Source organism: Apostichopus japonicus, chromosome 10, assembly GCF_037975245.1.
Source record: "Apostichopus japonicus isolate 1M-3 chromosome 10, ASM3797524v1, whole genome shotgun sequence".
NCBI lineage: Eukaryota > Metazoa > Echinodermata > Holothuroidea > Aspidochirotida > Stichopodidae > Apostichopus > Apostichopus japonicus.
Genome location: NC_092570.1, coordinates 3224269 through 3252121, shown reverse-complemented (window position 1 = coordinate 3252121; position 27853 = coordinate 3224269). Strand labels below are relative to the sequence as shown.

Here is a 27853-nt window from a genome sequence, read left to right as displayed (position 1 = left end):
CACTTTTGTGAAACTTATTAACACATTTAACGCTTCTTTAGAGTTTTTCATAGTCCCAAACGAACATCTATAAAGTGTTCCCTCTTTTTGATACCGCACGCGACCTATTCTATTCATCACCTTATATATTCCTTTAAGCATCCGCCGTTTTAGTAGGTGCAGTTCACGAACAGCGATCGAGGCGCTGCAGACGAAAACACAAGCTATACACATGAACTGGGACGCGATGACCCACGTAGTAACGAGGGCGCAGTTCATGTTTCGACTAGCCGTAACCCTGACCTACATTGATGTGTGAACCGCGATGTGAAGAGAAGAAGAAGAAGAGAAAAAAACACAGTGAATTTTTTTTTTAAAGATTATTTCCTCAAACGAGCCCTGGAGGAAGTGGTTGTGTTCCATTCAACGAATATTCTTCCAGGGAAAGAACAGGCCATTATTGGAACCGACTTTCGCTAGATTCGTGGACAATGAAGGATGGTGGTAGCCGCTTTGCTTGTCTATTTTGCTTCCTGTTTCTTAGCTGCAAATATTGGATTCCTCCGTTGAAAACATATTGCTCGGTGTTGATTACGGTAAGGAGGATCGAAGCATCGTTTTTTAACCGAGAGCAGACGGCCTGTTTGTCACTGGGAAGGCCGTTACGAATGACACGAAGTGCTCTATAGATCGTTGGCGTTAACTATGATACTATTTCGTTGTTAGTTGATAATTCCCAAAGGAAGAGCGTCGCACCATTTAGGCATAGTGGATCCTTTTTAAAGAATAAAAAATAATCATTATCATAGGTAATTTAACCGACATGACTCTGTACTAGATAGTAGGAAATCGCGTATGAAGTTAGTCGGACCTTATTACGGTATTTTATCAAATTAAATTATAATCCTGAAGAACACTAGCGAATGAATATGTTTCGTTATTTAGGACAAGACTGACGCTTATAAGCAGCTTTCAGATGATTCTTTAATGTTTGCAAATAACAAAGGGAAACAGTTATTTGTAAGCGAACCAAGTTGTTTTGTTGGGTTTTTTTGGCGGGTCGCTGAAGTTACGTTGTGGCGAATGATATTGTAGGTAACTGGCGCAGTCATGCGTAACTGTACTACAATACGTTTTAAACGCTAGCAAACCTTGTCACGTGTTTCTGGTACTAGTGCAAATATATCTAGACATAATATATATATACAGCGAGAGATATATATATTTATAGCATTGTGTTTTTACTCGTGTATTCATTTAGTAACCAGACATCGAACTTAAGCATTTGAGCGTTGGCGGGAAATATCTATTATATACCAAACTCAAATCAAGAATTATGAACCATTTATCATACCAGCTATAGCAAGACAGAGACATACACACTTGTTATTTGGAACTTATCTACATAGGTTATGCACGGTAAGATATAAATCTCTTTTTTTCAAATTTGAATTATATTTTTAATACCTAACCGTAGTCATGTATAGCCCCCCCCCCCCCCTTCTTTATTTGTTTTGTTAACAATGATGATCATTTATTGTTATTGTTATCATTATTACATTATTCTTCATTTTTCGTCTTCACAAATGCCAAATAATTATTATGTAGGTCCTATGTATTGTGTTGTTTGGCCAGCATGTCTTTACATTATACACACGAACGGTTAACCTGTTATGACAATCTAATATTCGATCGAAGCGAAGATAAAAGCAAAACAATAGCATATTAATTTGACAACTTTCAATATTGAAATCAATCATTTATACACATTAAAAATCAAGTTTTGTAAAATATCTGTTAAATGTATTTAATTATTAATAAACAATATTTTCCCTTTGAGTTAAACAAAATATCCAAATACCACAATTTAGCATGATATCTATTTTGCTTTGACTCTGTTTGATATAAATACTATCAAATAAAAAAAATAAAAAAAATAATTAAATGGAACATGATATTATATCTTTAAGGAAAGAAATAGAAATTTTGTAGAAGAGTATTCCTACCTTTCACAAATCAAATTCGCTATTGGGAGCCAATTTATTTTTCGTCTCAAATTCAAGCAATAAAACAGACCATCCGTAAAAATTATTCTTTTTATTTTTACCCATCATGCACGGTATAATATTTAGGTAATGTTTTGATATCATAAATTGAAAACCACAACTCACCATGCGAACCACAGTTTTTGTCTATGCAGCTTGCAACCGTTATTTATTCTCACCTTATACATATATATATAAATATATATATTTATATATATTCCATTTTAGAAAGTTTATGCAGCTCATTTTAAGTAGTTTGTCTGCTGGTATCATGTTTTTCTTTTTCAATCTGCTCTATGACTTGGTATGAAGTCAGCGAGCAATTGAAACAATTCTCTGGCTTATGAAAGTCAGAAAAACTTTGTTTATCATTAAGGAATTATCATTTTACATTACTAAAGTTAGAAATGAAATGAAGATAAACCGTCTCGCCCGCCACAATATTTAGGGGGAGGGGGGGGGGTAGTGCATGGGGTTTTTGCTTTCGTTTATAGACATCGTATTGAGATTTGGCAGTGCAATGGATCTAGTTTAAGAGTGATCTAATATATATCTATATATGTATATAGATATCTACTATATATATCTACAATTTAATATTATTTGAATGAAATCAAAGGGAAGACACCTTTCCATACTGTATACATATACTGTAAACTTATCAACCTTTAAACACGAAGTACCTTGTCATGTCTCTTAAAAATCTTTCAATATACAAAATTATATTATCGTTTATCTAATGTTTGCACGTGGTAGCTTTGATATAAACCACTATATTAAATATGAATCAAAATTTTCTACCTCCAAAAATAAAAAAAATTAAAAATAAGATAATCTAGAGCTGCATGGTAAAATCTCCCAAAAAGGCAGTTACAATAGTGTTCAAGATCTTTATAATTAACTCTCTCTCTCTCTCAAATATATGCTGCGAAATCTCAAACCTTGTTGAAAAAAAGCAAACTATAAATTTGCTAATATTCGAAAGCAGTTGACCAAATGATAACATTTTATATTCTTGTCAAATCGTTGGTACAGTTCTGCGATTCGTCTCTTCAGTACACAAACATATATGAGAGTTTATTTGTCTTGCTTTGTAAGAGTTGTCAAATCTCTTTAAAGCAACATTTTGCGCGTTCCCCCCCCCCCCCCTCAATAGTCTCGTCTCTGTATAGCTTTGTAGCAATGGTAGCAACAACAAAAAATGAGTGTATTAATTGCAAAATATGAATTTTGACTGATTATTTTAAAAATGCCACTTTAGAGAGGTTTTTTTAATTTTTTTAATTTTTTTTTTTTACAATTTGTTTCATTTCTGACAAACTGTCTACTAATCACGTTGAAAGACAGACCGAAATACTTATTCAATCACCACCAATTACGAAAGATTGCTTTAAATGAATCAAACTAATTTAATCTTAAAGTCATGGCGCTGTTTTATAATGGAATGATAACGTGACAGTTTACCTTGATATTCAAACTACAGTTTACACCGCTGTAAAGAAAGCATCTGGTTACAGATTTTTAAATAAAGGGTCTTTTCTCCTTTTATGATTTTCCCTTTCTTTCACAATAACAGCTCATGTTTCATCTCGTTAATACAGTCAATATTGTGCATATCTGTGACTAACGTTCAACAATATTAATATATAAAATCACTAATTTTAACAATGTGTAGATTCATCAAGAACTCCTCCTTCCCGTGTTTTTTTTTTTTTTTTTGTGTCTTCTGCTTATTGAGAAGATCTCTAGCAATAATATCATCTCGTGGTTATTCCCATAAGTAGGCTATATAAATGAACTTGTCATCTTGGAGGCCAAAAAAATATATGAGTCTTTTTACCATTCTCCTATTTAAAAAAAAAAAAATGATGACTCTCAATATGAATATTTATTTTTGTTCATGGTTTCAAAAGATCAGCTGTTAAATAATCATTTTAATAATAATTTCAAAAGGTTAAATTGACTAAAAAATATGAACAATTTAACATGTATTGCGCATGCAGTTAGGCTTACATGTGATGACGATTGTGTGTGTTTCTATAAGTGTGCGTGTTCGTCTTGCACATGTGTTTCACGTTTTTGAACTTTTTAAATCTTTTTAGAAACTTCTCCACATAGACAGGAAGATTGATATTCGCGTGTCTTTGTTGCATTAAAATTAATTCCTATACACACAAAAAAAAACACAGAAAAAGAAAAATTGAATGTGTATAAATAGAGTAGATTTCGCTAAAAAATTCTATATTATGTTCTACACCGGTCTCATTCACCCTACCCCTCCTTACCCCTCCCTCTTTCTCCTCTCCTTCGATTCCATTTGTTTATGTGCTCAATTGGAAGCCAAATTGATAGGATTTCATTCCCAGAAAGCGTTATCACTCACTCATCACAACATTGATCCATACTATAAGCCATCTTAAAGAATGAAGTTTCACTCTCTTTTCTTGTAGTTAAATTAATATCATTTTATAATTAACACTGCAATTAAGTTTGTCAAATTCCAGAACGGTCCTAATTACGTTCGTTTCAGTCCCTTTGTACTGAAAATATTAAGTATTGGTTTTATTCAAAACTTAAGAATTTAAGACAATTCATGAATTTAAACGAATTCATATAGCAGGATATAATTACTGTGACAGGTAACCTTCTGTACTCTCTCAAGAGCATTGCCTTCCCTTGTCAAAATTCAAAATCAAAATGTTCAACTGTTTTTTTTTCTCTGTAAAGTAAAGCTATAAAATAAGATGTAAAAATTTATTCTCTTTTCTTTACGGGCATTTCTAACCCAGACTACTATTAAACAATTTTAAGAGTAAAACAAAAAGCTAAATTAATGTAATTTATATATTTTTCCCCTTCAAAATACCTTCGGCTTAACAGGTTTTCAAGTTTAATTTTATTAGTAACAGGTTCCCATGTTTTTATTAAACGTCAACAAATTGTTGGCTTCTTATAAAATAAGAAATCATTAAATTCCATTTATAAATCACCTTTTCCCTGAATTTTGAAAGTTTGAAAGTCGATTCAGAACTTGAGAATAGTCAGAAAATACTAACATTTGCTAGATTTTACTCTAGTTTTCTCTCAGTTTGCCATAAATTCTTGCAAATCTGTAGCAATTTAAAGTAAAACACTCTGTGGCACGTTGTAATGCGGTTCCAGATGAATTATTCTCTGGTTATTATTTATAGGAACAGGGCGTGGTGGTGGTGGGGGGGGGGGGCGTTGGAAGCTCTGAGGGGCGCGGAATCTTAAATAAATAAATAGCAAGAAAACAACATAAGCCCTTTCATTTTCATATGAAAGGAAGTAATAAGTCTTTAGTTTTAATTTGACTGCAGACAGTGTGTCTTTCAACCAGTCTATTACAATAACTGTTTTCCCCTTATTTTAAGCTCAAAATAAAGAGATAAATGATGATCAAGAGGAAGCTATTTTGACCCAAGGGTCCGGAATTGTATTACTTGAATGGTTGGTTGGGAGATTATTTTCCCCGGTGATTTAAAACTTTAAAGCTGCCGTGTGAGTTGGAATGTATACCAGTGTAACATTCTCATCAATCAGTGTGATATTCAAACATACGTGGTTACTCCCTACCCCCTCCCCTATTCCATCTCTCCTGTACCCTACCCTTCTTGACTACAGTGGTTTTAGTTATACTCGGATTTTAACGGGTTGTGCAATTTTTAGTACGTTCATAGACTTGAGTGCCGCATAATTGTAACCATTCTCTCCACCCCCACCCCAACCCTACCCCTCTCTCTCTCATATATGTATTTCCGGATCGAATAAAAAATATTAAAATATAAAATATGTAGCTTAACAGTTGAGGGTAAACGAATGACAACGCATTCTATTCAGACACAAGTTGCCACAGTTTTCCTTCTTCTTCTTCTTCTCCTTCATTTTGTTCTTCATCTATTGTTTATTGTTGTGTTCATCTCTGTTCATGGTGTGTATTCAAGCCTGAATAGATCATAGACGTCAACCATTTGGAATATTTTAATAACTTATTTATTATTTAAGATCTATGAAATTGGTTCTATATATTTATATAAAAAAAAAACTTACAAATAAAGAAGTAAGGAATTAAGGAATTGTGTTAGCAGAAAGATACATGTCTTTGTCAATTGCTTACGTTAGGATTTCAGAGGGTGGGGGTGGGGATGGGGTGGGTGGGGAAGGACACACAACAAACTGACCACCTTCCACTGCATATTATTTTTTTTTGCGACAGAAAAGAAGTTACAAGGTCACGTATTTGTCAAATTGAGCTATGCCCTTAGCAGTTCTTGAACCGGATGGCAAGAGTGTTGATTGGCCGCCACTCCTGCCCCCCCCCACCTACTCCCCCTCCACACCTTAGCGTCCCTTTTTCAACAATATGGAATACATTCTCATCTTTAATCTACTGCTATGAATAGAAACATAATATGAAAGAATATATAATATACATATGAAATAAATCAAACAAAAATTGTCGAATAATAAACACAGAAATATAATCGAATTTAGTTTTGAAAGAAAAGCTTCCTTAAATCTTCGCGTTATTAGTCTTGTGTCACTTCTATTCAATATTATTAATCGTGCAGGATATGATATTTAGTTTCACGTGAACACGAAGAAACTGTAGCCCCCCCCCCCCCCCCAAAGCAAATAAAACGGGTAATATCACCAAATTAAACTGCGCATAATTTGAAGAAAAGCGAAAAGACGTTTAATTTCTTAAGTTGTTTTCTTTATTATTGTTCAAAGTTTCATTATTATTATTATTATAATTGTTGTTATCATTATTATAATAGCTACACCGCTAATTTTAATACAAGCCAAATTCATCTTTTCTAGAAAAGAAGAAGAAGATGTATTTATAGGATTAAATGTATGAGAAGATAACACAAAGAAAATAGGATCCCTATCCAAACATAATCCCCTTAATCTCTTTCTTCAATCAACAATGTCGTTATCACGTGACAGTGCGTGTGAGAAATATTTATATTTTATACTAATTTATAGAAAGGGTAAGTTTTTTTTAAAATACTGGAAGGAGGTGGTGGGGGGGGGATGGGGTTTGCCACTTGTGTTCCTGGCTCTAACCCCCCCCCCCCTAAACCAGGGTATTCTGGTAAAATCTCGGTAACTTATTGTGATATAAGGTATACACTGGGCCATTTATATTGTAGTGCCTTCACGAGGTAGCGACCATTCTTATATGGTCTCTGAGAACAATGGTACATATTTTTTTTTCAAGTCAAAACAGAGGAATATTACGATGGTCCACGCGGTACCTACGGCGATAAATAATAGTTTTGTTTTTGTTTTTGGGGGGCAAATACGTATTGTGGGAATTCTTAAGCAGCTAACATTCTCTGAACATAAGTTATTAAGTAATGGCACAATATAGAGAAAATATATGTAAACATGTTTCTAATTATAATTGATAGAAAGTCAAAGATTTTTCGGAGAAAAACGTTTACTTTCTTTCAAATTCGCCAAAAGAAAACGTATACGGAAGACCCAATCCCAAAGTAGAGGCAGACTTAAAGATTTTGAGAAAAATTTTACATTCATAAAAAGTTGAGAATTCAAGTCAAGTGGAGGCATTGGAAATTTCAAATGTATTCCATGGAATGTTATAAAAAAGCACAAACACATCCACGAAGTTTTCATCTTTTCTCGAAGAATATGATTCAAGTATAGGTGAACACACTAACCATATTATCTCTCGAATTACATAAAATACATGTTCTTTTTTCTCCTTCATCATGATATATTTTATTTTGAGATCTACAAAATATTCATATTGTCTTAGGGTGATGTTAATTTATGCATCATTCGTTTCTATATTTCTTTCATTTTTACATCACTTTTCTCAGAGGATAAGAAAATCTCTTGTTCCAAATAAAGACAATTTAAAGTTATTAAATATATATTTCAAATCTGAATTTTACTTTCTAAGAGATCTTTCATGTTGGAAAAACCTTGTATACGACGAGTGCTCTGTTAATATCAAATTCAGCCAAGAGGCCGAAGGACACAATTTTTGCATAAAATGTGCCGGCTCCTCAAAAAATTCTTGTGAATGTGTGTGTGTATATATATACAGGATTAAAAAAACAGCAAAAAAGGTCACATTTTTGTAAGATACCTGATGGGAATGAAGTGTCTTTTATCCGGAACAGGGATTATCATCACAGAATGCTGTTGAGTAACTGGGAAAGGGGGGGGGGGGGTGGTTTACATATCATTTACAGGGCCAGTCTTTCATTCTCATTCACATATATTCATATATATATATTGTATATATATACTGTATATATATATATATATATATATATATATATATATATATATATTTAAATATTTAAATTAAAAAAAGAAAACAGTATAGGAATAATTACAAATTTCCAAAAGACATTTTGCATATTATTTCATAATGTCTTCTTCACTGCCTTGATGTCTCTAATAAAAGTTGACTGGCAATGCTTCTCCGTGGTTCATTCGAGACTCTTTTGAAAACTTGATACTGCTGACATGACTTGCTATTGTTGGATTAACTTGATACTGTTTGAAGAAACTTGTTACTGTTGAAATGACTTGATGCGGTATAGGATTGGATATATAGATATGGTTAGAATGATGACTTGATTGTGTTGTTAATTGTTGACTGACTGGAGACTTGTTGGCAAGATTTAATCAGTATGAAATATAATATTTGAAGTCTACATTTCGCTGTTATCGACTGACTTGAAACAGGTTTTAAAAATGACGTAATCAATTACTCCCACATATGAAGTATTATTCTCATTTTTAATGTCTTCGTTGCATCACACCACGTGATTGAGTATTTCCACTGCTTGGCATCAAGCCAAATATTCCTGGTAACTTATCTGACAAACTCTAAACCAGTAGACTTAATTGATATATTTGATACATCACTGACTTTCTACTGTTGTGTGACTCTAGCTGTGTGGATAACTGAAATATCGTCTGAAATAGCATAATATTTGACCAATAGCTTGGTTTGTTTCATGCAGTTTTTAAATGATTTGACCTGTCACTGAGGAAATTGATTGAATTTTGGGGTGATGATTTGATACTGCATTAATGATATCATATATGATTCAGTGGTTTGATACAGTTTGAAGGATCCGATGCTGCTTGAATGCTTTAAAGCAGTTTGAAGGAATTGGTAGTGTGTGTATGTTTCATACTGTTTGAATGATTGGATACTGCTTAATACTTTGAAACTGTTTGAATGAATTGATACCGTTTGCATGTTTGGAACTATTTGAATGAGTTGATTCTGTTTGTATGTCTGGATACTGTTTAAATGATTCGATACTGCTTGAATGCTTTGAAACTGTTTGAATGAATTGATACTGTTTGTATGTTTTGATACTGATTGAATGATCCGATACTGCTTAAAAGCTTGACACTTTTTGAATTAATTGATACTGTTTGAAGGATTTGACAAACTGTTCGGATGACTAGACGTTTGAAAGACGGATTCGATGTTGAATAATGTATAGAGGAATTCAATAACAAATTGAACAGTATTTTTCGTTCGAGTCAAATTTGAATCACTAGTATGATCAGAATCCTTAAATAAATTGATTAACTGACGAATTGTTTCTTCAACTGGAAGTGTTTGGTTAACAATTTGAAGAATAACAGTACAACTTTTTCAAACCGCACACCTCGGTGAAAATAAAGTGCAATTCCAGGTTTTCACGGAAACCAGACAAAGTGATGGTACATTCACATGATCACATATGTTCAAGCCAAAGCCATTAATTTTACAATGTTTTTTAGTAGACCGCAAAAGAAAATGCAGTTAGGGCAAACCCTCTTATATTACTAAGACTTTTATAGCGCTGTATTTATGGATATGATGTTAAACGTATTTCACAAAGCGACTATGCATACAAACCTTGCTTTTAGTCTCTTTTTACTCCATAAACCTAAATGTTTAGAACCAACACACATCAGATCATATACCAGACCTGTGAAGTATTTTAAATAAGAACTCTATGTATCGGCAGGACCATCAATATATCAGGATTTACATATATATATATGTGTATATATATATATATATATGTCAATGTATATATATATATATATATATGTCAATGTATATATATATATATATATATATATATATATATATATATATATATATATATATATACATATATATATATATATATATATGTATATATATATATATATATATATATATGTGTGTGTGTATATATATATATATATATATATATATATATCGGCAGGATGATCGGCAGGATGTTCAATATATCAGGATTTACATTTATATATTTATATATATATATATATATATATATATATATATATATATATATATATATATATGTGTTTATATATATATCAATATATATCAATATATATATATATATATATAATGCTTTTTAAAAGCAGGAATAGGGAGACAAAATGGTTGAAGCCGACACAAGACCCTCGTCTCATTCTCCTTCCAAAACTAACGTCATGTTTCCTTGGTAGAATAATCGACTTTTTGATAACCCTCCGTAGCCTTTTTTTTTTTTTTTTTTTTTTTTTGTCAACGACAACATCAGTTTCCTAATTCAGAAAACAATGAAGCAAAAAAAATTAAGAAAAGAAAGAGAAATTGTTGAAGTCAAACACGTGACCTCGTCTCATTCTCCTTCCAAAGATGACGTCACGTTTTGTTTAAGAAATGCAAATATCAGATAGATATATACACTAAACAGTACCCGAATACGTTAACCCTATCCTACTTTTGTCGGTTCTTTTTTTTTTTTGTCTTCCCCGCCTTTCCAGTAAATGAGAATGTGTATATAATGAAGCTCCTGTTTCAGCTAAATTATCGACACATTATTTCCAGTAGTCTTTCCCCCTTACTTTCTAACCTCGTCAAACTCTGACGTCTTTATTCTTGTAAAGTCAGGTGTTTAAGATCTTCGCTGCTGTTGTGATCTTTTTCATCTGTTCCTTTTCTATATTTATTGCTGTAAATTATTTCTGTGAAGGTTAAAATGGCGAGGAAACTTTTATAAATTAAAAAGAAAAACGAAACAGAGGTCTCGACTCGACATAAGTTTTCAAATAAACGGTTAAGTTAAGAATTACACTTTTTTCTCTCTCCACCTCTCTCTCTATAACGGTAGCATCTGTCAAAAAGCGAGCATCTCGACACAACGTACTTTTATTTCAGTATTTACGTCATGTTTTATAGTAACCTCACATGTTACTTGTAATTTCTCGTAGACATCTTAAAACTTTTAATGTTTATATTTCCATCTACTTCTGTGACGGACATAAAATTGGCTGCAATTCCGAACTGCGTAGTAGTCGGCATTTTTAGAACATGAACATTTATATATCTTTGGATTTCTTTCCAGAAGTTTCAGTTTAGTATCTTAAAAATTGAAAAAAAGAAAATTTGGAGGTATAGGAAGGAAAAGAAAATGTCAAAAGGGCTGTGGACCTAGCTAGGGTCGTTGAAGCCGACACCCGAGTAGCGGATCTGGGAAATATGCACCCCTTGCAAGCCTAAACGGAGGGTTGTCCTAATAAGCCTAACCACTACTTTTGAGTAATTCTGTGGGGTTTACCTCGTTTCTAACCACTTGTAATTTCTAACAAAGAATAGTCAAAAGATAATTTTTTTTTTACCTGTATCAAAGTAGAATAAAAACTTCAACACCTCGTTGATATTTTCATTCAATTCCTTCATGTGGAATTGCAAATATTTTCAGTTAAAGTTTATACGATTTTTTTCCTTATCGAACGCAAACTTTAGGCAAACAAGTGTGACGTCATTATGTTACAACACTACAAGAACAAAAGTCTCATGTTTATTCAACATTTAATTTCAATTGTTGTCTATGGTGACTATATTAGAATATGAATATACTCATTACATAAAAAGAGATTTTAAAACCCCTTTAGTTGGAACACTATACTCAAAATGAAATTGAAATGATAATTGAAATTGAATGATATTTATAGGGTCCTTGATAGGGACTTTAATTGAGTGTCCTTCCTGGTCCTTTTCTTCTACTAAACTAAACTCAAACGCAATGTTAAAACGATAGTGTGAAAAATAATGGAAAATAAAACTTTTTGGACATCACACTTCCGGCATATGAAAAAAATCTATCTCGAATTTTAACATGTATAGAAATTGAATGATAATTTTACGCGGAGTTTATGATTAAATTTCTCTGTTTCTCTTTAAAAGTCAAATATTGAATGAATTACTCAACTTTATATTGTCTTAATCTGTATTGGGGTTATCTCTATTAGGCATGTGTTGGTTAGAATGACATGGAGACACAAACCAACTCATCATATAATATTACATCTGTAGGATGTCTTCTATTAAAATATTAAACATATCCTATTGTTTCTCATTGGTAACTGATTTGAATGACTGGAAACATCGTAAGCTTACCAAAAAAACAAAAGCAAAAACAATATTTTTAATCCAAACGATTCTTTTTAATCCAAACCATTAGAACAAATATTACGCGTTTATGTAAACAGATTGGAACCAATATCATTAACCTGTGTATTCAAGAAAGTATGAAAATATGTAAATTTCAAGGCGAATTTGTGTAGTCAAATATTAGAGAATTTTAAATAGGCCCATAGAAGAATCTCGAGGGCACGTACGCTATTTTTGGGGTCAAAGTTTATCCATCTCTCTCTCCTGATGCAAAGTTATATAACGTTTTACTAGATTTTCTCGGCTTAGTTCATGCCTTTTAATGCAAAAAATAAAATAATAATAATACATGAATGGATATTCAGGTTATTTTGTAGCAATTCAAATGTTCTGGACTTATTCATAGTAATGTATTCAATTGATGGTGACAATGATTTTTTAAAGAATGGCATTATAAGCATTATTCTAAAATTGGAATATCTTTGTAAGCATGCATAAAGGAGACACACATATACCCTACCATCATAAATGGTCTCTGTAATAGAGGTTAGCTGTCATGAAAACTTCCCCATACAGCAACTTAAGTTTACTCTATTTAACAGATATCACAGTATTTAATGGTCTTATGTATTTCCTTTTTTCTTATTACAATGTTTTTTTACTGTAACGGACATGGGTTTTCATGTTCGTATACGCACACACGTAATAAAATAATTCAATGATATATAATATATATATATATATATATATAATTGTATATTACATTATTTAATTAAATAAAATTATATAAAATAATTTAATTATATATATATATATATATATATATATATATATATATATATAAATATAATATATATATATATATATATAAATATAGAATATATATATATATATATATAATTAAATATATACATTTAATGTATATATGAATATATATATATATATGAATGAATCGAATCTTAATGTGTTTACTGTTTGCGGAAATAGTTCGTTGTCTATACTTGTTTTTGCGTCTGCCATTGCCATAGTGTTCCTGCCTCGGGGCATATAATAGTTCTAACTAATTAACATGATCGACAGTCACAATACATATAGTATCTGGTCTGTCGTCCAACGTAATTTACTGAAAAGAGCTGTTGGGGAGTGATAGCTTCCATAAGTACAAGAACCCATTGTTCTGGGCACGTCAAAGACCAACAGACTTCAAACTCATAAAGGAAATCGTGAATGGCATTTATACAAGAACTACATTGCTCTTTGCGGCGGCCAACAAGGTCAACAGAGGTCTAAATATGAACACTTTGTACACACGATAGCTGTAAAAAGGAAGTTTAGATGAACAAATGCCTAGGCCATCAGATAGTTTTACACTAAAATATGCATACTGAAGTAAAACATATATATATATATATATATATATATATATATATAACGATTTTCATTTATATATATATATATATATATATATATATATATATATATATATATATATATAAAGGCCTATAGCCTTATAAATACATACATATAAATGTTTATAATTATACCAAACTAATATCTATGTCAAGGTTGATTTAAGAGCTCCTTTCACAACCTTGTCCTGCATCTATTATCCATGTCTTATTTAGGTGTGTCTATATATATATTGATACATTTTCGGCCAATCGTTTCCCCTAAAACGAAAATGCAGATGCTTCAATCGCTCCGTGCAAGTATAACGTTACACTGACAGACCACTTGAATGACAAGTAAAATCCTTACTTTAATCGATACTAATCGGTTCAGTGTCCAATCTTGAAATTCTGCTTTCTCTTAAACTAGAATAAGGACACGTCTGTCTTTTTATCTTGTCTCTGTCTATTTCTTTCTTCTTCTTCTTTTGCTTCCTCTGTATCTCTCTCTCTCTCCCTCTCTCCTCTTTTACTCCCTTATTCTCTCCTTTTGTTCCTTATTCAGTCAAGTTTTTTTTTCTTCTTCTTTTTCTCCTTTTCAAGTTCCTCGGACGTTCTTCATTTTTCGCCCCAAAGCGCGCAACCTACATTCTCCAATATATATATATGCTACATCAGGGACCTTGGTTTACACGGCCATTTGTATGCGTCAGAAAGAAAGACAGAAAGACAACAAAAAAAAAGGGAGAAAGACAGATATCTCGAGAACGTGAATTTGAAAACGTTAAGATTACGGATCCTAAATTGACCTCAAACTCAAATCCAAACCGTCCGTGAAGCAACATTATATGAAGCCTGGAGATGTCATTAAACCTCGTATAGACTAGAGGCCGTTTCTTACTGAAGTTCATGTCTAAATATGTAGGTTGGGTCGATCTTGTACGTGCCCAAAATGTAAGGGGAATGACATGCTATAGGTAACAGCTATAGGTAATATTGCATGGCACAACGTGACACAGTCGTCGCACAGTTAATCGAGGAAGCTATTATATGTGTAAAAGTCTCCACAAATTAGTTGTATATTTTTATGGTTTCCTATATTGTTTATCTGCTAAATATATTTTAAAATGTTAATAGAACAGCTCTGTCATATTTTGTTTGAAATTAATTAAAAAAAAAAAACAAGGATTGATGGATGAGAAAGAAATAAGGTCACACTATCAGAGGTGATGTATCCATTTGAACTAATTATTCAATCTGCAGGATAGGCGAATGTATAAGACAAAAACCTGAATTGTTTTCTTAAGGTCTATAATAAGCGCATACACGGAGAGGCAGATTAATTAAACGTATTGCAATATACAATGCAAATGGTTTACTACAGGGAAGAGGATAATGACAACCTTGAATTTGAACAGCCTGCGTTCAGGCGTCAAAGCGCACAAGTCGAACTGACATAGAATCAGTTGTGTGTAAGACAATGAATTACAACAGTATAATATTTGACACGGGAGGGTGGGCCGGGGGGAGGGGGGTTGACAAGTTTAGTGGAAAGGGTATAAACCCCCCCCCCCCCCAAAAAAAAGGAAGAAAGCAACGTTGACAAATGTGTGGCGCACCATAATTATTCAATTTTATCTGATTTAATCTGAAACCGTTTAGGAGTATATTTGGTGGGTATGTGTATTAGGGAAGGGTGGGTGGGGTGGGAGAAGGGAGGGGGTTGTGGCAGGACGGGTAGAGGATTTCGTTGGATATAGTTAATATTAATGCAGAAATGCTTTCATTTACAATAATCGTTTCAACTCTTACTCTTGTCTGTTTAGCATTGATTTGTTATTCCCTTGCAACTGAAAAGTAAACAGAGAGAGAGAGGGAGGGGAGGGGAGGGGAGAGGGGAGGGGAGGGGAGGGGAGGGGAGAGGGGAGGAGGAAAAACCTACGAATATATCATGAAAAAACATATTTGCAAAGTTTGAAAGTAAGAGAGCTTTCGACCTGTAGAAGAAATTCTAATATTTTTCTCCATTATATAAACAGATCAATAAATATTGCATATTGAGAGTGAAAGTCTCATTAACAATGCGCCATCGGTGAAATACATTAGGTCTACTATAAAAAAAAAATATATATATATATATATATAATTAAAGTAATAATAATAATTATAACATTAAATTCATCTGTATACCTTTAAAAGTTCATACTTGTTTACCCCTAAAACTCACAAACTTGATATATGAATATAAAAAAAACTGTAATAAGTCGAAATCATGTTACAAAATTGATTTAGTTTGATTTCATAAGCTCTTTCATGACAAAAGCGACCATTTCGCGTCTCACCGTCTGTGTCGACGTACCAAATTAACGCCTTTTTGGCAAAGCATCGCCGTTTCTTGGGAATTTTTAAGGTCACATTCTGAACTCTTGTACGGTAACGGAAGCCTCCCTCGGGCAAATATTAAACTGGTTGTAAAATCTCGAACTTGACCTTTGACTTGTGACGTTGCTCGATGAAAAAATAAAATACCATCGTGCATTACACGAGAGTGTTGTGCAAGTGGTTGAATTAAAGTGGCGGTATTTATTGGAGTAATTAAATCAAGTTAAAATGTAAAACAACTTACTGAGTTAAAATTTCATGCGAGTCATATAAACTAAAGCGGGTGGGGGGGGGGTAGGGGAGGGGGTAAGAAGGGAAGGAAGGGAAGGAAGGAAGGAAGGGAAAATAGAAAACTAAGGGAAAACATAAGTTGATGCAATTGGGGCTCGGTCAAGACATGCGTCATTGGAAAGTGAGCATAGTTTAGAGGTGTCTTATTAATCACCTTACACTCTCACCTACCCTCCTCCCCCTTGTACCCTGTATAGTGCCAACCCCAGGGAGATCGGATGAGAGAGAATCCACGGCGGGCCTCGAGGTATTATGGTCCTCGAGCCAAAACAAAAAGAATGACATGCCATGGGAAGTTGTGGAAACCGAATCTCATTGCCCTAATGCTGTCTCGCAATTGCTCGCTTAGCTTGCTTTAGGGCCCTCGTCTAATCCTTGGTCCACGGGCCCCAAGTAAATGGTTAACGCCACTTGTTTTTTTTTTCTGTAGGTCCTCCGTAGTTAATATATGTAAATAAAGCTGCATGACAAACACTCTCGCGTTGTTACTGCCCGGTTTTGTCATATACTTACATACAATTGTGATATCAGCATATATTTCATTTTACTTCTAGTAAAAGGTGTGTATGGACACGCATATAAAATTATCTTTCCCTTTATAATTAATAGTGAAGACACGTTCTAATATTTGTATTAATTACACGCATCAATAATATTTAAAACAATCAAACGTTTTCAAATGTTTCGACAGATTTCATCAACATTTATTTTAATAGAAAAACTTGCCAGCAGGTACTGGTATGCTAGAACTTTTCGTCTTTGATGACAACTGAAAACTTGCTAAAATCAATATCAAACACACAAAACAAACTGCCTTAGATATCATATTTACTGTATAAATAATTTAACTTTGATTCTCTAGTAATGCCTAAATATATATTCAATATGATAGTTAAACAAAAAAACATTGTTTATTCCATTATGAAATATGTAAATGTCATAATATGTTATTTTAAATCAAACCAATATTACTCAAAACAATATCTTGAAATATTTAGAGAGCAACTATTCCCCCCCCCCCCCTCCTCTTATGTCATATAACAGATTTTTTAAACCCATATTGCTTCAATAAAAATAAACAGTAAATAACTCTTGGATTTTGGTTGTTGTTGCAAATAAATATTATCATATAATATCTTATTTAAACAAATAATTACTTAATACAATATCTTGAAAATGTTAATATACTACTAACGAGTCCTAATGGATTTTCTATGTTATTAAAGGTTATCTTTAAATTTCACAGGAGATTTTTTTTAATAACAACCAAGAATTTTTCAAAATAATATATAATTATCATCTATAGTTTAAATCAAACAATTTTTTGTCAAAACAATATCTTTAAAGCTATTAAGATATTAAATAATAATGGTAATTAGATTTTTCGCTTTGTTTGCAGTAATAATATGTAACCCTCTGATGTGATATTCAAGTTTGTTTTAAAAGCCTCGCAAATTTCTTTCAACAACAAACACTCGTTTTCTTCAAATGTTTTAATTATCATAATTCCTGGTTTAAATCAAAACCATTTACTCTAAACTGTATCTTAATTGTTTGCACAACTATAGAATGAAGCAACAAATGAAAATGGAAATAAAATATGTTTGTACAATAAGTTGAACTGCATGGTCATAGAGACCTACAGTTATACCAGTATGTTGTATCTCAATTAAAATGTTACGTTTAATTTGGAGATATGAAAACTTGCTGGTATTGATATTAAAAGTTCACTAACACCGTCATAGCTTTACGATATAACAACCTTTGAAGTCATTAAAAGTTTTAAAGACAACAACAAGTGCAACGACAGATATATATATATAAATATATATATATATATATATATAAATATATATATATATATATATATATATATATATATATATATATATATATATATATATATATATATATATATATATATATATGCCCGATTTTGGAGAAACCAGGAATTTCGCCCCCATAAGCAACCTAAGTTATTTTCTTCTCTGCGGATCAATTGATTCCATTTTTCCAAAACGAAACGGCCCCTATTTTGCGTATGCTCATTGTATACAGGTTTATACATTGTCCTACCATGCATAAGCTAACCGTTAGTCACAGTTTTCACAGAGAGAGAAAGCTTGTAACAAACGATAGGACGAAATAGCGATTTAGCGTTCCATGCATGTTATACTCTGTATCCACTATCTCACCCACTATAGTTTCAACATAACCTTATATACATACATCCATTAGTGAGTGGTAGAGACTAACATGCCTTAAAATAGCTTAGGTCTATTTCCTCTTATATTCTATTATGATAATTTGTTGATAACCTTAGCAACAAGAAGCAGGTCATATCTTTAACCTGAATGTATAAAAGATTAATGAGTAAAGCAGTAACCACGTAAACTTGGGCGATATGGTCTTAATTTTAGATGCACTGGTGTCATGGTATTAAGATTTTATCATCGCGCTTTCTTTATATATATATATATATATATATATATATATATATATATATATATATATATATATATATATATATATATATATATATATATATATATATATATACATATATCCATACCACATCTCTTTAAATATACCGACTTAACCGCGTCCACCAAGGGGAAAAAAGCAGAAGAAGAAGGAGGCCGTGTTATCTTCTCCCCCGAGCATCTAACTCATCAGCTTGCATCAGAAATGTCAAGATTTTGATGGAATTGATGAAGTAACTGTTTGCAGAAAGCTAAAATGAAATTCTTCGTCACTGCTACCGCGTAAATACCGTTCATTTCATGACTTCTTGAGTCAGCAGTTAAAAGTTCAGTGTGTGTATTTATATATATGTACATACATACATACATACATTCCATAATTGAGCAGTTATCGCTGTTCATTTGTGCGAGAAGACAAAAACTAGGACTGTTGTGACCTCGCCAGTCTAGAAAGTAGAAAACACGAGGGAAATGGACAGAGAAAGAGAGAGAAAAGGAAAGAAAAAAGGATAGATTCATGACAGATAGATAGAGAAGAGGTCATATGGTAATGGTATCGCTTTCTAGAACTCGGATATATTTAGTAAAATTTATGTTTATGTAACGGTATGGATGCCAAATTGGGGGTTATTATAGCTTAATTGAAAGGGGAAGGTGAGTGTATGACCAGCGGACTATACTAACAGCTCCCTGTTGTGTCCTTAAACATTCACAAAATGACGGGGACCGTGAACAGATATGGGAAATGGAGAGCGAGAGGGGGGGGGGGGGGAGGGGGGTTGGTGGGGTGGGCGTAGGAGGGAGGACTCTATGCTCTTTCAGCCACAACGCCAATCAGTTCGTTAGCATTCACTTCGCAATGTCTGCAATTATTTGTCCTTCAACTATTGGCTGCAAGATACCGCAAAGCGACATAAACCATTGAAGTAATGTCAGTGTTCTAAGACCTATAACCCTTTATACTTGTTGTGTCCTTATACATTCACAAAATGACGGGGTCCGTGAACAGATATGGGAAATAGAGAGAGAGGTGGGTGGGTGGGGGCGGGGTGGGTGGAGTGGGTGGGGGAGGGAGGACTGTTTGCTCTTCCAGCCATAACGCCAATCAGTTTGTTAGTTTCACTTCCGCTGTGTGCAACTATGGGTCCTTCCTTCTTCAAGATATCTAGATATATATATAGATATATATATATTATATATATATATATATATATATATATATATATATATATATTTATATATATATATATGTAATATATATATATTTATATATACATTGGTTTTTAAGGGTGTTACGTACGGAATACCTAAAAATACAGTATACGACACAGAGACACGCGCACGCACACGCACACAGGAACTATAGTCTGTTTGAAGCCCTTGAAACAGGACTGAAAACCATACACAGACATCCATAATAGCGATCTTCAGGTGGTATAAAGATTCCCACTGGCTACTGTGACCGGTATTTAACACCACTTCAAGTGAAGTAGGTTGCCAACACTTCTGGGAGAGTATACTAATATGTGCTTTGCCCAAGGGTTGCAACCCGCGCGAAAGTAATGCACCAGTCTCCGTCGAATTCGTGCTCATAACAATAGGTACGGTACTGTCGATGAAGTTATGTGTATACATGGTTTACTGGGAAATATATATTGTAGGTGCTACTCGCAGTAGGTTGCAGTGTATTTCTATAGCGGTATTTCATATAGTCATATTTTGGACAAAAAGACGCTTACAAGTACAGTGTGCCCAATATATATGATGTAACCTAAACAAGAGGAATCTCTTGTGCATGGGATTAGTAATAATACTTCATGACAATGCATGTTTAGGCCTATAATACTACTACATAATATATATACCACCACAGTGGTGGGCCCTACCATACCACCCATTTCGGATAACACGTTTCTATCTTAATAAATGATCCATGTAAGACTAATAGTGTAATATCACACATCAGTCACTCGTATCGGTTGTAATTGAGCTTTCTTCGTGTTCATCATTGTGAAAAAGAATAGATGATGAATGAAAAGGAGAAAACAACTTCCTGATAAATGGCAAACTTTTTTTTATTTTTCGGAAATGCATACTTTTCTTCAATACCAAGGTCATTTTGAAACCATCGCGCGTGACGTTTAGTTCTATATCTTCTACTCTATATGAAGTATTTATATGTGATCACGCGAGTCATATTTTTCGTCACACTAATTTGTGTCCCTTGAAGTTATACGAAGCCCGTAGAGTCGGACACCGTTATCTATCGCGACGACAAAAAAAATGCATGAACGTTTAATATAGCGGAGGAAAGTTATCACTAGAATTGACGTATAACAACTCCCATGTTGGATTAAGAAAAGGTATCGCCTATCGCAAAATATATAGATATTAAGTTAAACTTCTTTCAGAATTAGTGACGGTGACGAGAAAGCGCTTCAGAGAGAACATTTTCCCGCAGTTAGAAAATGTAACAGCCGCCGTCATGGGACGGTATGGATCGTTGGCGCTCGTCTGTTTTATGTTAGCTAGATACACTTGTAGAAAAAGGACTCAAGAACACTTGTCGAAAACAAGAATTCGAGTTCAAGTGTTGTGTCTTGTAAACTACAGCGTATAACTAAATACGTTTTCATGCTACTTTAAGAAGAGGTCCTCCTTTTTACGAAATATGTTTGTTTTGTTGTTGTTAAGCTGTTATCCTTCATTTTTTTTTAAACATGTAGCCATATACGCTGTACAGTGCATTTACCTAACAATAATATCTTCATATTGGCAAGAAATAGGACATCATTGAGCAACTTAATTCCTATACAGAAAAGGGGAAGTATACACCAAAACTACTTCAAAACAGGAAAACATCGACTGCAGGCTCAAATATGAAATCACACACCGACACGTAGCAATGGTTTCTTCCAGGTTACGAGTACTATCAAATTGGTGTTTAGAGAGTGAAGGAAACACGCGCACATTTATAAAACAAAACACATTTGAGTCCAGCCGTAATATATCAATGTCTGTTTTCATCAAGCGGTATAGATTGATCTTAACTCTTGTCATATGTAGTGTTTTGCAACAAAGCGTCCAAGCTGGTTCAGTGGTCGAAAGTTATGAATGGTACCAAACCAAATATCTGATGGGAATATTGGTATACATGTCTGGAATATCCAGTTTGTAAACATTCTGGGATCCCCCCCCCCCCACATCTCTCCCACCGTGATCTGTAGGTGATCGTGTTCACCAGTTTGTGATGTATTGGCTATACTATGTTTTATAACACCCATGCTTTGTCATTGTCTTGATCGATAGCTAACTTCAACTCATCGTTTGTTTCTTCGTTTCTATACAGATAACGTTACTAAACTGGATATTAAATCAATGAAGAAGTTAGCAGATAACATAATGGATCCACAAGATCAGATGTATCAAGATTCAGAGAGTCCAATGATGGGATCTGTCCTCAGCGAGAGAACTGATAATGGTATCCTGCGTTCCGATAGCCCAGTTGAAGATGACAAAGGCATGTATTCATGTGACAAGTGTCAATACAAAGCCAAACAGCGCAGTAACCTTATGCGCCATTACTACACCATGCATGCGGACTTGGCGGACCATCTAGAATGCTGCGGTCAGTTCTATCGCACCAAAGGAGATTTCAGACAACACGTGAAGACAGTACATAAGCAGGGATATCTTTGTAAAATATGCAACAGAACATTTAGCAGGAAAGCGCTACTTAAACGTCATTCTTACGTGCATAACGGTATCCGGGAATTTAAGTGCGAACATTGCAATTACGCAACGAGTCACAAGAGTAACTTGGAGCGACATTTCAAAGTACACACACCGCTGTTAAGAAAAAGACGGTGTCGGTTATCGTACCGGATATCGAATGGATATCAGAAACATTTGACAGTAGAAGGCCGGCATGTGCAATCGGAACCAACGGGAATAGATGACAATGGCTGCCCCAATTTCTTGGGGCTCCCCTCGCTACCGTGTCACCGGTATGGCATGAACACACTACCGGGATCTGGTCACCATTGGGGTAAATTTCCAATCGCGGTCGACGAACCAATGGCCCGTGGTGCATTTCCAGCTCGAACGAGCCTCGAAGACTATGAGAGTATCTTAAAGTTACAGATGATGACCAGAAAGCAAATCGATGTTAGAAGAAATTCGTCTTTTCCATCCAGTGAGTTAGCAGTTCTTCAAAATCTCTCGACTGCAGCACAGAAGCACGTGGCACCTCTTATAGGTCACCACCCACCGGCACCTCCGTCCCATCACGAAAGCCTACAGAACCGGCTAAGCCAAAAGGACCCGCCGATGTTCGCGCCGTGTGAACCAAACTGCTTCTGTGCGCCAAAGGCCATGTGGATGTTACCAATATATCAAGGGTTTTTATCGCACGAGATTTACGCACAACTTAACAGCAAATCACTTAACAGGTCACAGCCTCACACAAGACTCGAACATGCTTCGCACCGCGGCCATTTTGAAGTACCGCCTTCTATGGCTCACATCAACGCAGATTCGGCGTCCCGTGCAGGAAATGACGAACGGAGTATATATTTGGATTTGCTGAAAATGCAAGAGAATGTGATAACCTCTGAAACTCCGAAACAGTTTAACCGTGACTTTACGAAGAAAAAAACGAGGCACGAGGAAACGGTGATAAAAGCGGCTGAGAAGGAGGTTACGAAATCGGTGATGAGAGAAAAGACGACTCTAGTTTCGGAGGTTATCAAAAAAGACCACAAAGTACCGCAATCTGATCAACCATTGAAGAAACGATATAAAAGATTTTTCATTGAAAACATTAAGTAAACAACTTTCAAGGGCTTTCAATTCTCGAGCATAAAATGCTGTTTCTCAATTTTTTTTTTGTTTTTTTTTGAGAAATAACCAAAATATCTATTAAGAATAGCCATATATAATATGCGAAATATTTTTCATGTCGTCACATGTGACATCCGAGTCTATAATTCCTATTTCCAAAGGGCTGTGGAATTTCTACAAAAACTGCAATGTACAAAGAGAAGACGAAACAGAGATAGAAGATAATTTTATGTATTCGAAGGATCAAATTCTATCTTTCGTTTTCTTGTTTGTTGTTGAGTTTTTCTTTCCTGCAAGATCGTTGCTTTGCGGTTCCATTTTAATAACTGTTGCTGTAAGTTTACAATTCAAGTTTACCGTGATCAAACGTATGAAAACATAAGTCACAGTGATTGTGAATTCATGGCATGTGATAGTAAAAATGCTCCGTTTTGTGGGGTGTGTCAAATTTGGCTTAATATATATCATCCTTGCGTAGCTACGTTAAGTCGTCTACAACGTTTATAGCACCCAATTAATAGCATGTACGGCACATCGCCAACAAAAAACAAACTATATATATGAGTGCGTGCTGCTCACATGACAGATTTTCAGCACCGAGAAATTTTCTAAGTCATTCTGGCTTCGAAAGGTGCCAAATACACCGCACGGACAATTTGTATTGACTTATGATTGTGTCATTTTAGTGAGTCAGAAGATTCACTTGCGCCCTGAGTCATGTGACTCTTCATATCACGTGCTAGTTAAAATGACTTACTGAAATGTCATAATGTGTGAATACAATGTATTAAATTATTTTTTTGTGTCAGAAGTCAGAAGACTTGCAGTTTGAGTCATCTGACTCTTTATTTGTGCCAGTCAATATGACAAACTATAAAATGTGTTAATATGTAAATGCACGGAAGAAGGAGTGACTCATTAGTGTGTCATTTAGTTAGCCATCAGAAAACTGACTTTTACCCTCCCTGAGTCACCTGACTTGTTTGAGACGAGTCCAAATGACTCACTGTCAGCACACGGACAAAATTCACAGCAATCTTTACGTGCAGCTGGTATCCCTGAAATAGTATATATTAAACGTAAGTCTTTGAATTGAACTAAAAACGCAAGTCTATATATATATATATATATATATATATATATATATATATATATATATATATATATATATATATATATATATATTCTTTTTTCGTAAATACCACTGTCACTATGATGTTTTCAGCCGTTTCATATATTCACTGTGTTTTTTTAACAATCCTGTTTTCCTTGATTTTTGTTTTTTAATTTTAAATTTAGTTCTGTAGAACGGCAACATTGAGGTAAATGTTAAGCCCATTAGTTTGATATAGAAATGTTAGATTGGTATTGGTTAAAACCGTGCGGTCATTTGGTGAATCACGTGTGTATAGAGGAGGTTAATGGGTCGAGTTTATAGTAAGTTTCCTCAGGGACGTGTTTTCAAAATTGAAAGAACACATGAGAATGTTGGTGTTTGTTACTTTGAAAACATTCCACTGGTCAGACTATACAATAGAACGGCAAACCATAGTACAACAATATATATAAATATGAACAAACTTTTCTCAGAGTTCGTTTTATCTTTACTGGTACATACCATGTCATGCCAACTGACGTTTCTTGAAAATTTGTACTGCCACCACCTTTAAGGATGCTACTAGATGATGCAATATTTAAGAACAAAAAATCTGGAATAAAAATTTATAAACTAAAGGTTCGTGGTATCCATATATCATTAACAAACAAGTAATACGATTATTGCACGGCTTTATCTCACTGAGGTCAAAACGGTTCGAAAATAGCAGCTTAATTAAAAAACGTTGAAGTTTAAATCATGTAGTCCTCATTCTACTATATTACATCGGGAAGTTTTGGGAGGGGATCCTCGGTGTGGGGTGGCGGGGTGGTCGGGCGAGCGAGCAAGCGAGGGCTGAGCAATTGAAAAGAGAATATTTAAGGACATTTGCTGTTTCAGCTTACGGTGACAAAGGACATTGAAAATATGATCTACATTCCAATGATAGAATTCTTCCAAAAGAAAAGAATATATTGAAAGAAAAATCCAGATGAGACCGACGAAGATGACTTAAGTCTGAGGTGACTAAATATGAGGATGCTCCGTAAGTTCTTACTCAACATATTCAACGAGTCATATTTTTTCCAATTCGCGTAGGTGTGTGTGAGTAAGTGGGAAAAGGGGAAGGGGGTTGAACAAAATAGTGCCCTAATATGTAGGACTAAATTGCGTTTTTTAACTAACGAGGAATAGACGATAACTTGATACAGGTAAGCACACCACAATTGGAGTAGTGGTCATTGGCTCGAAAGGTTAAACATTGTCGGGAAAAAAAAGAGCTAAATTTACCTAATGTATAATGCTTGTTTTAGCATATTATTAGTAACCATCATTGTTTTTTCTTCCTTGATGTGATAGAGCATAATTTATAGTACAGGTGGTGCAAAAATAGGGAGGAATGAAAGTGATATAAACCATTTTAGAAATATCGTTGGTTAAATGTTGATAGTAATCCGAGAGAGCAGATGGAAGGGTGGGGCTTCAATATGCTAAACTTGCTCCTCTTCTAGCTCAAAATCTAAACGGTTATGATATGGATGTTTGCAAGTGCCATGATAAGCCAAGATCTTAGTATCATGTGGTGGGTAGGATATGTCAGTTGAAACTTAAATCTATGCTTGGGCGGTTCTGGATATTGTCGAATTCAGTGTGTAAGTGAATGGAACAATTAATTGTGGTGCGACACCTAACGGTAAGATATATATTAGTACAGGAACCAGTTGCGCGAATCTTCAATACAAAACGTTGGCAGGGAATTTACATTGAACCTCACATCTATAATGATACACGACTATAACATAGAAATATCAAAGAGAGGAGAAATTCATATTTTTTTCATTGTGGTATGTAAAACTTTCTTGAGATTCTATAGTATGTCTATGAAGGTCAATAAATGGCTTAGAATTAAATGTGTTCCAGTATATATAGGATTAGGATAAATTGAATTTAACCTCTGTACAGATATATAATAAGTGAATTAACAGGTGTAAATAATCCAAAGCAAGTGCTAAAAGTTTCTTCTTTGGAAAACGATTTTATGATATCAAAATAAGGTTATCTTTCATACCTACGACATACCTAGAAAATTGGTACATCGGCTGTCTCATGAACCAGCTACACATGCTTACATTTCTTAAGCATCCTCTTCTCCTAAAGATAAAACTCACCATTTGACCGGCCACCTGCCCCCTGTCGTTGCTCGATAGTAATCGTTGTTAGCTCCAATTGCTCTTGATAATCCGAAGTCACTACTAGGTTATCTTTCATATCATGACCTGCAGATCAAGATTTAATATGAACCAACGTATTCGTCACCCATGAACAGATAATTTTAGTATGACCCCATCTCGAAGATCTCCAAATGAACTAATTTAAGAGAAAATGTAGGCTATTAGTCGTGCATGTTAGGGAAAAAAGAGTCTGGAGTGAGAAAACATTTTTTTTAATGAAGAGAAGATAGATGTTCGCATAATGTTTAGTTACATTTATTACGTCAAAGCAAACGTGGAGCAGATTTAGCAATCAAAGAACACAGACAGTTAAAACGTAAGAAAGAAAGAAGGAAAAAAAAAACCTTTGAAACTTCAGGAAGTCTTGATAATGTTTGTAATATATTGTTGTTGTGTTTTCAAGCAGAAAAAAGGGAGAAAAGAAAGGGAAACACGAATGTAAACTCTAATACAAGTATCAATGTGACTGCAGGTTTTGTCACTAAAACGAAAAACACCGTTTAACCGAATTCCGTGTCTTGAAATGCAGACACAGGTTTCAGGTACGTCATCAAGCCCCCAATTTTTACTGATTTTTTTAGTACTCCAAATCCGGTGCCATTTTTTTATGAGGTCGGAGAATAGAAGTCCAAATTTCGATTGAAAGTT

The 27853-nt window shown here is 34.1% G+C and overlaps 1 protein-coding gene across 1 annotated transcript; it reads left to right on the top strand.

Moving 5' to 3' along the window:
- The first annotated feature begins 289 nt into the window (after positions 1 to 289).
- On the top strand, positions 290 to 27853 carry LOC139974760 (uncharacterized). The gene is made up of 2 exons (XM_071982156.1): positions 290 to 1398; positions 22386 to 27853. Exons 1-2 carry the CDS (start codon positions 1392 to 1394, stop codon positions 23864 to 23866), a joined length of 1488 nt encoding a protein of 495 aa, XP_071838257.1. The 5' UTR covers positions 290 to 1391; the 3' UTR covers positions 23867 to 27853.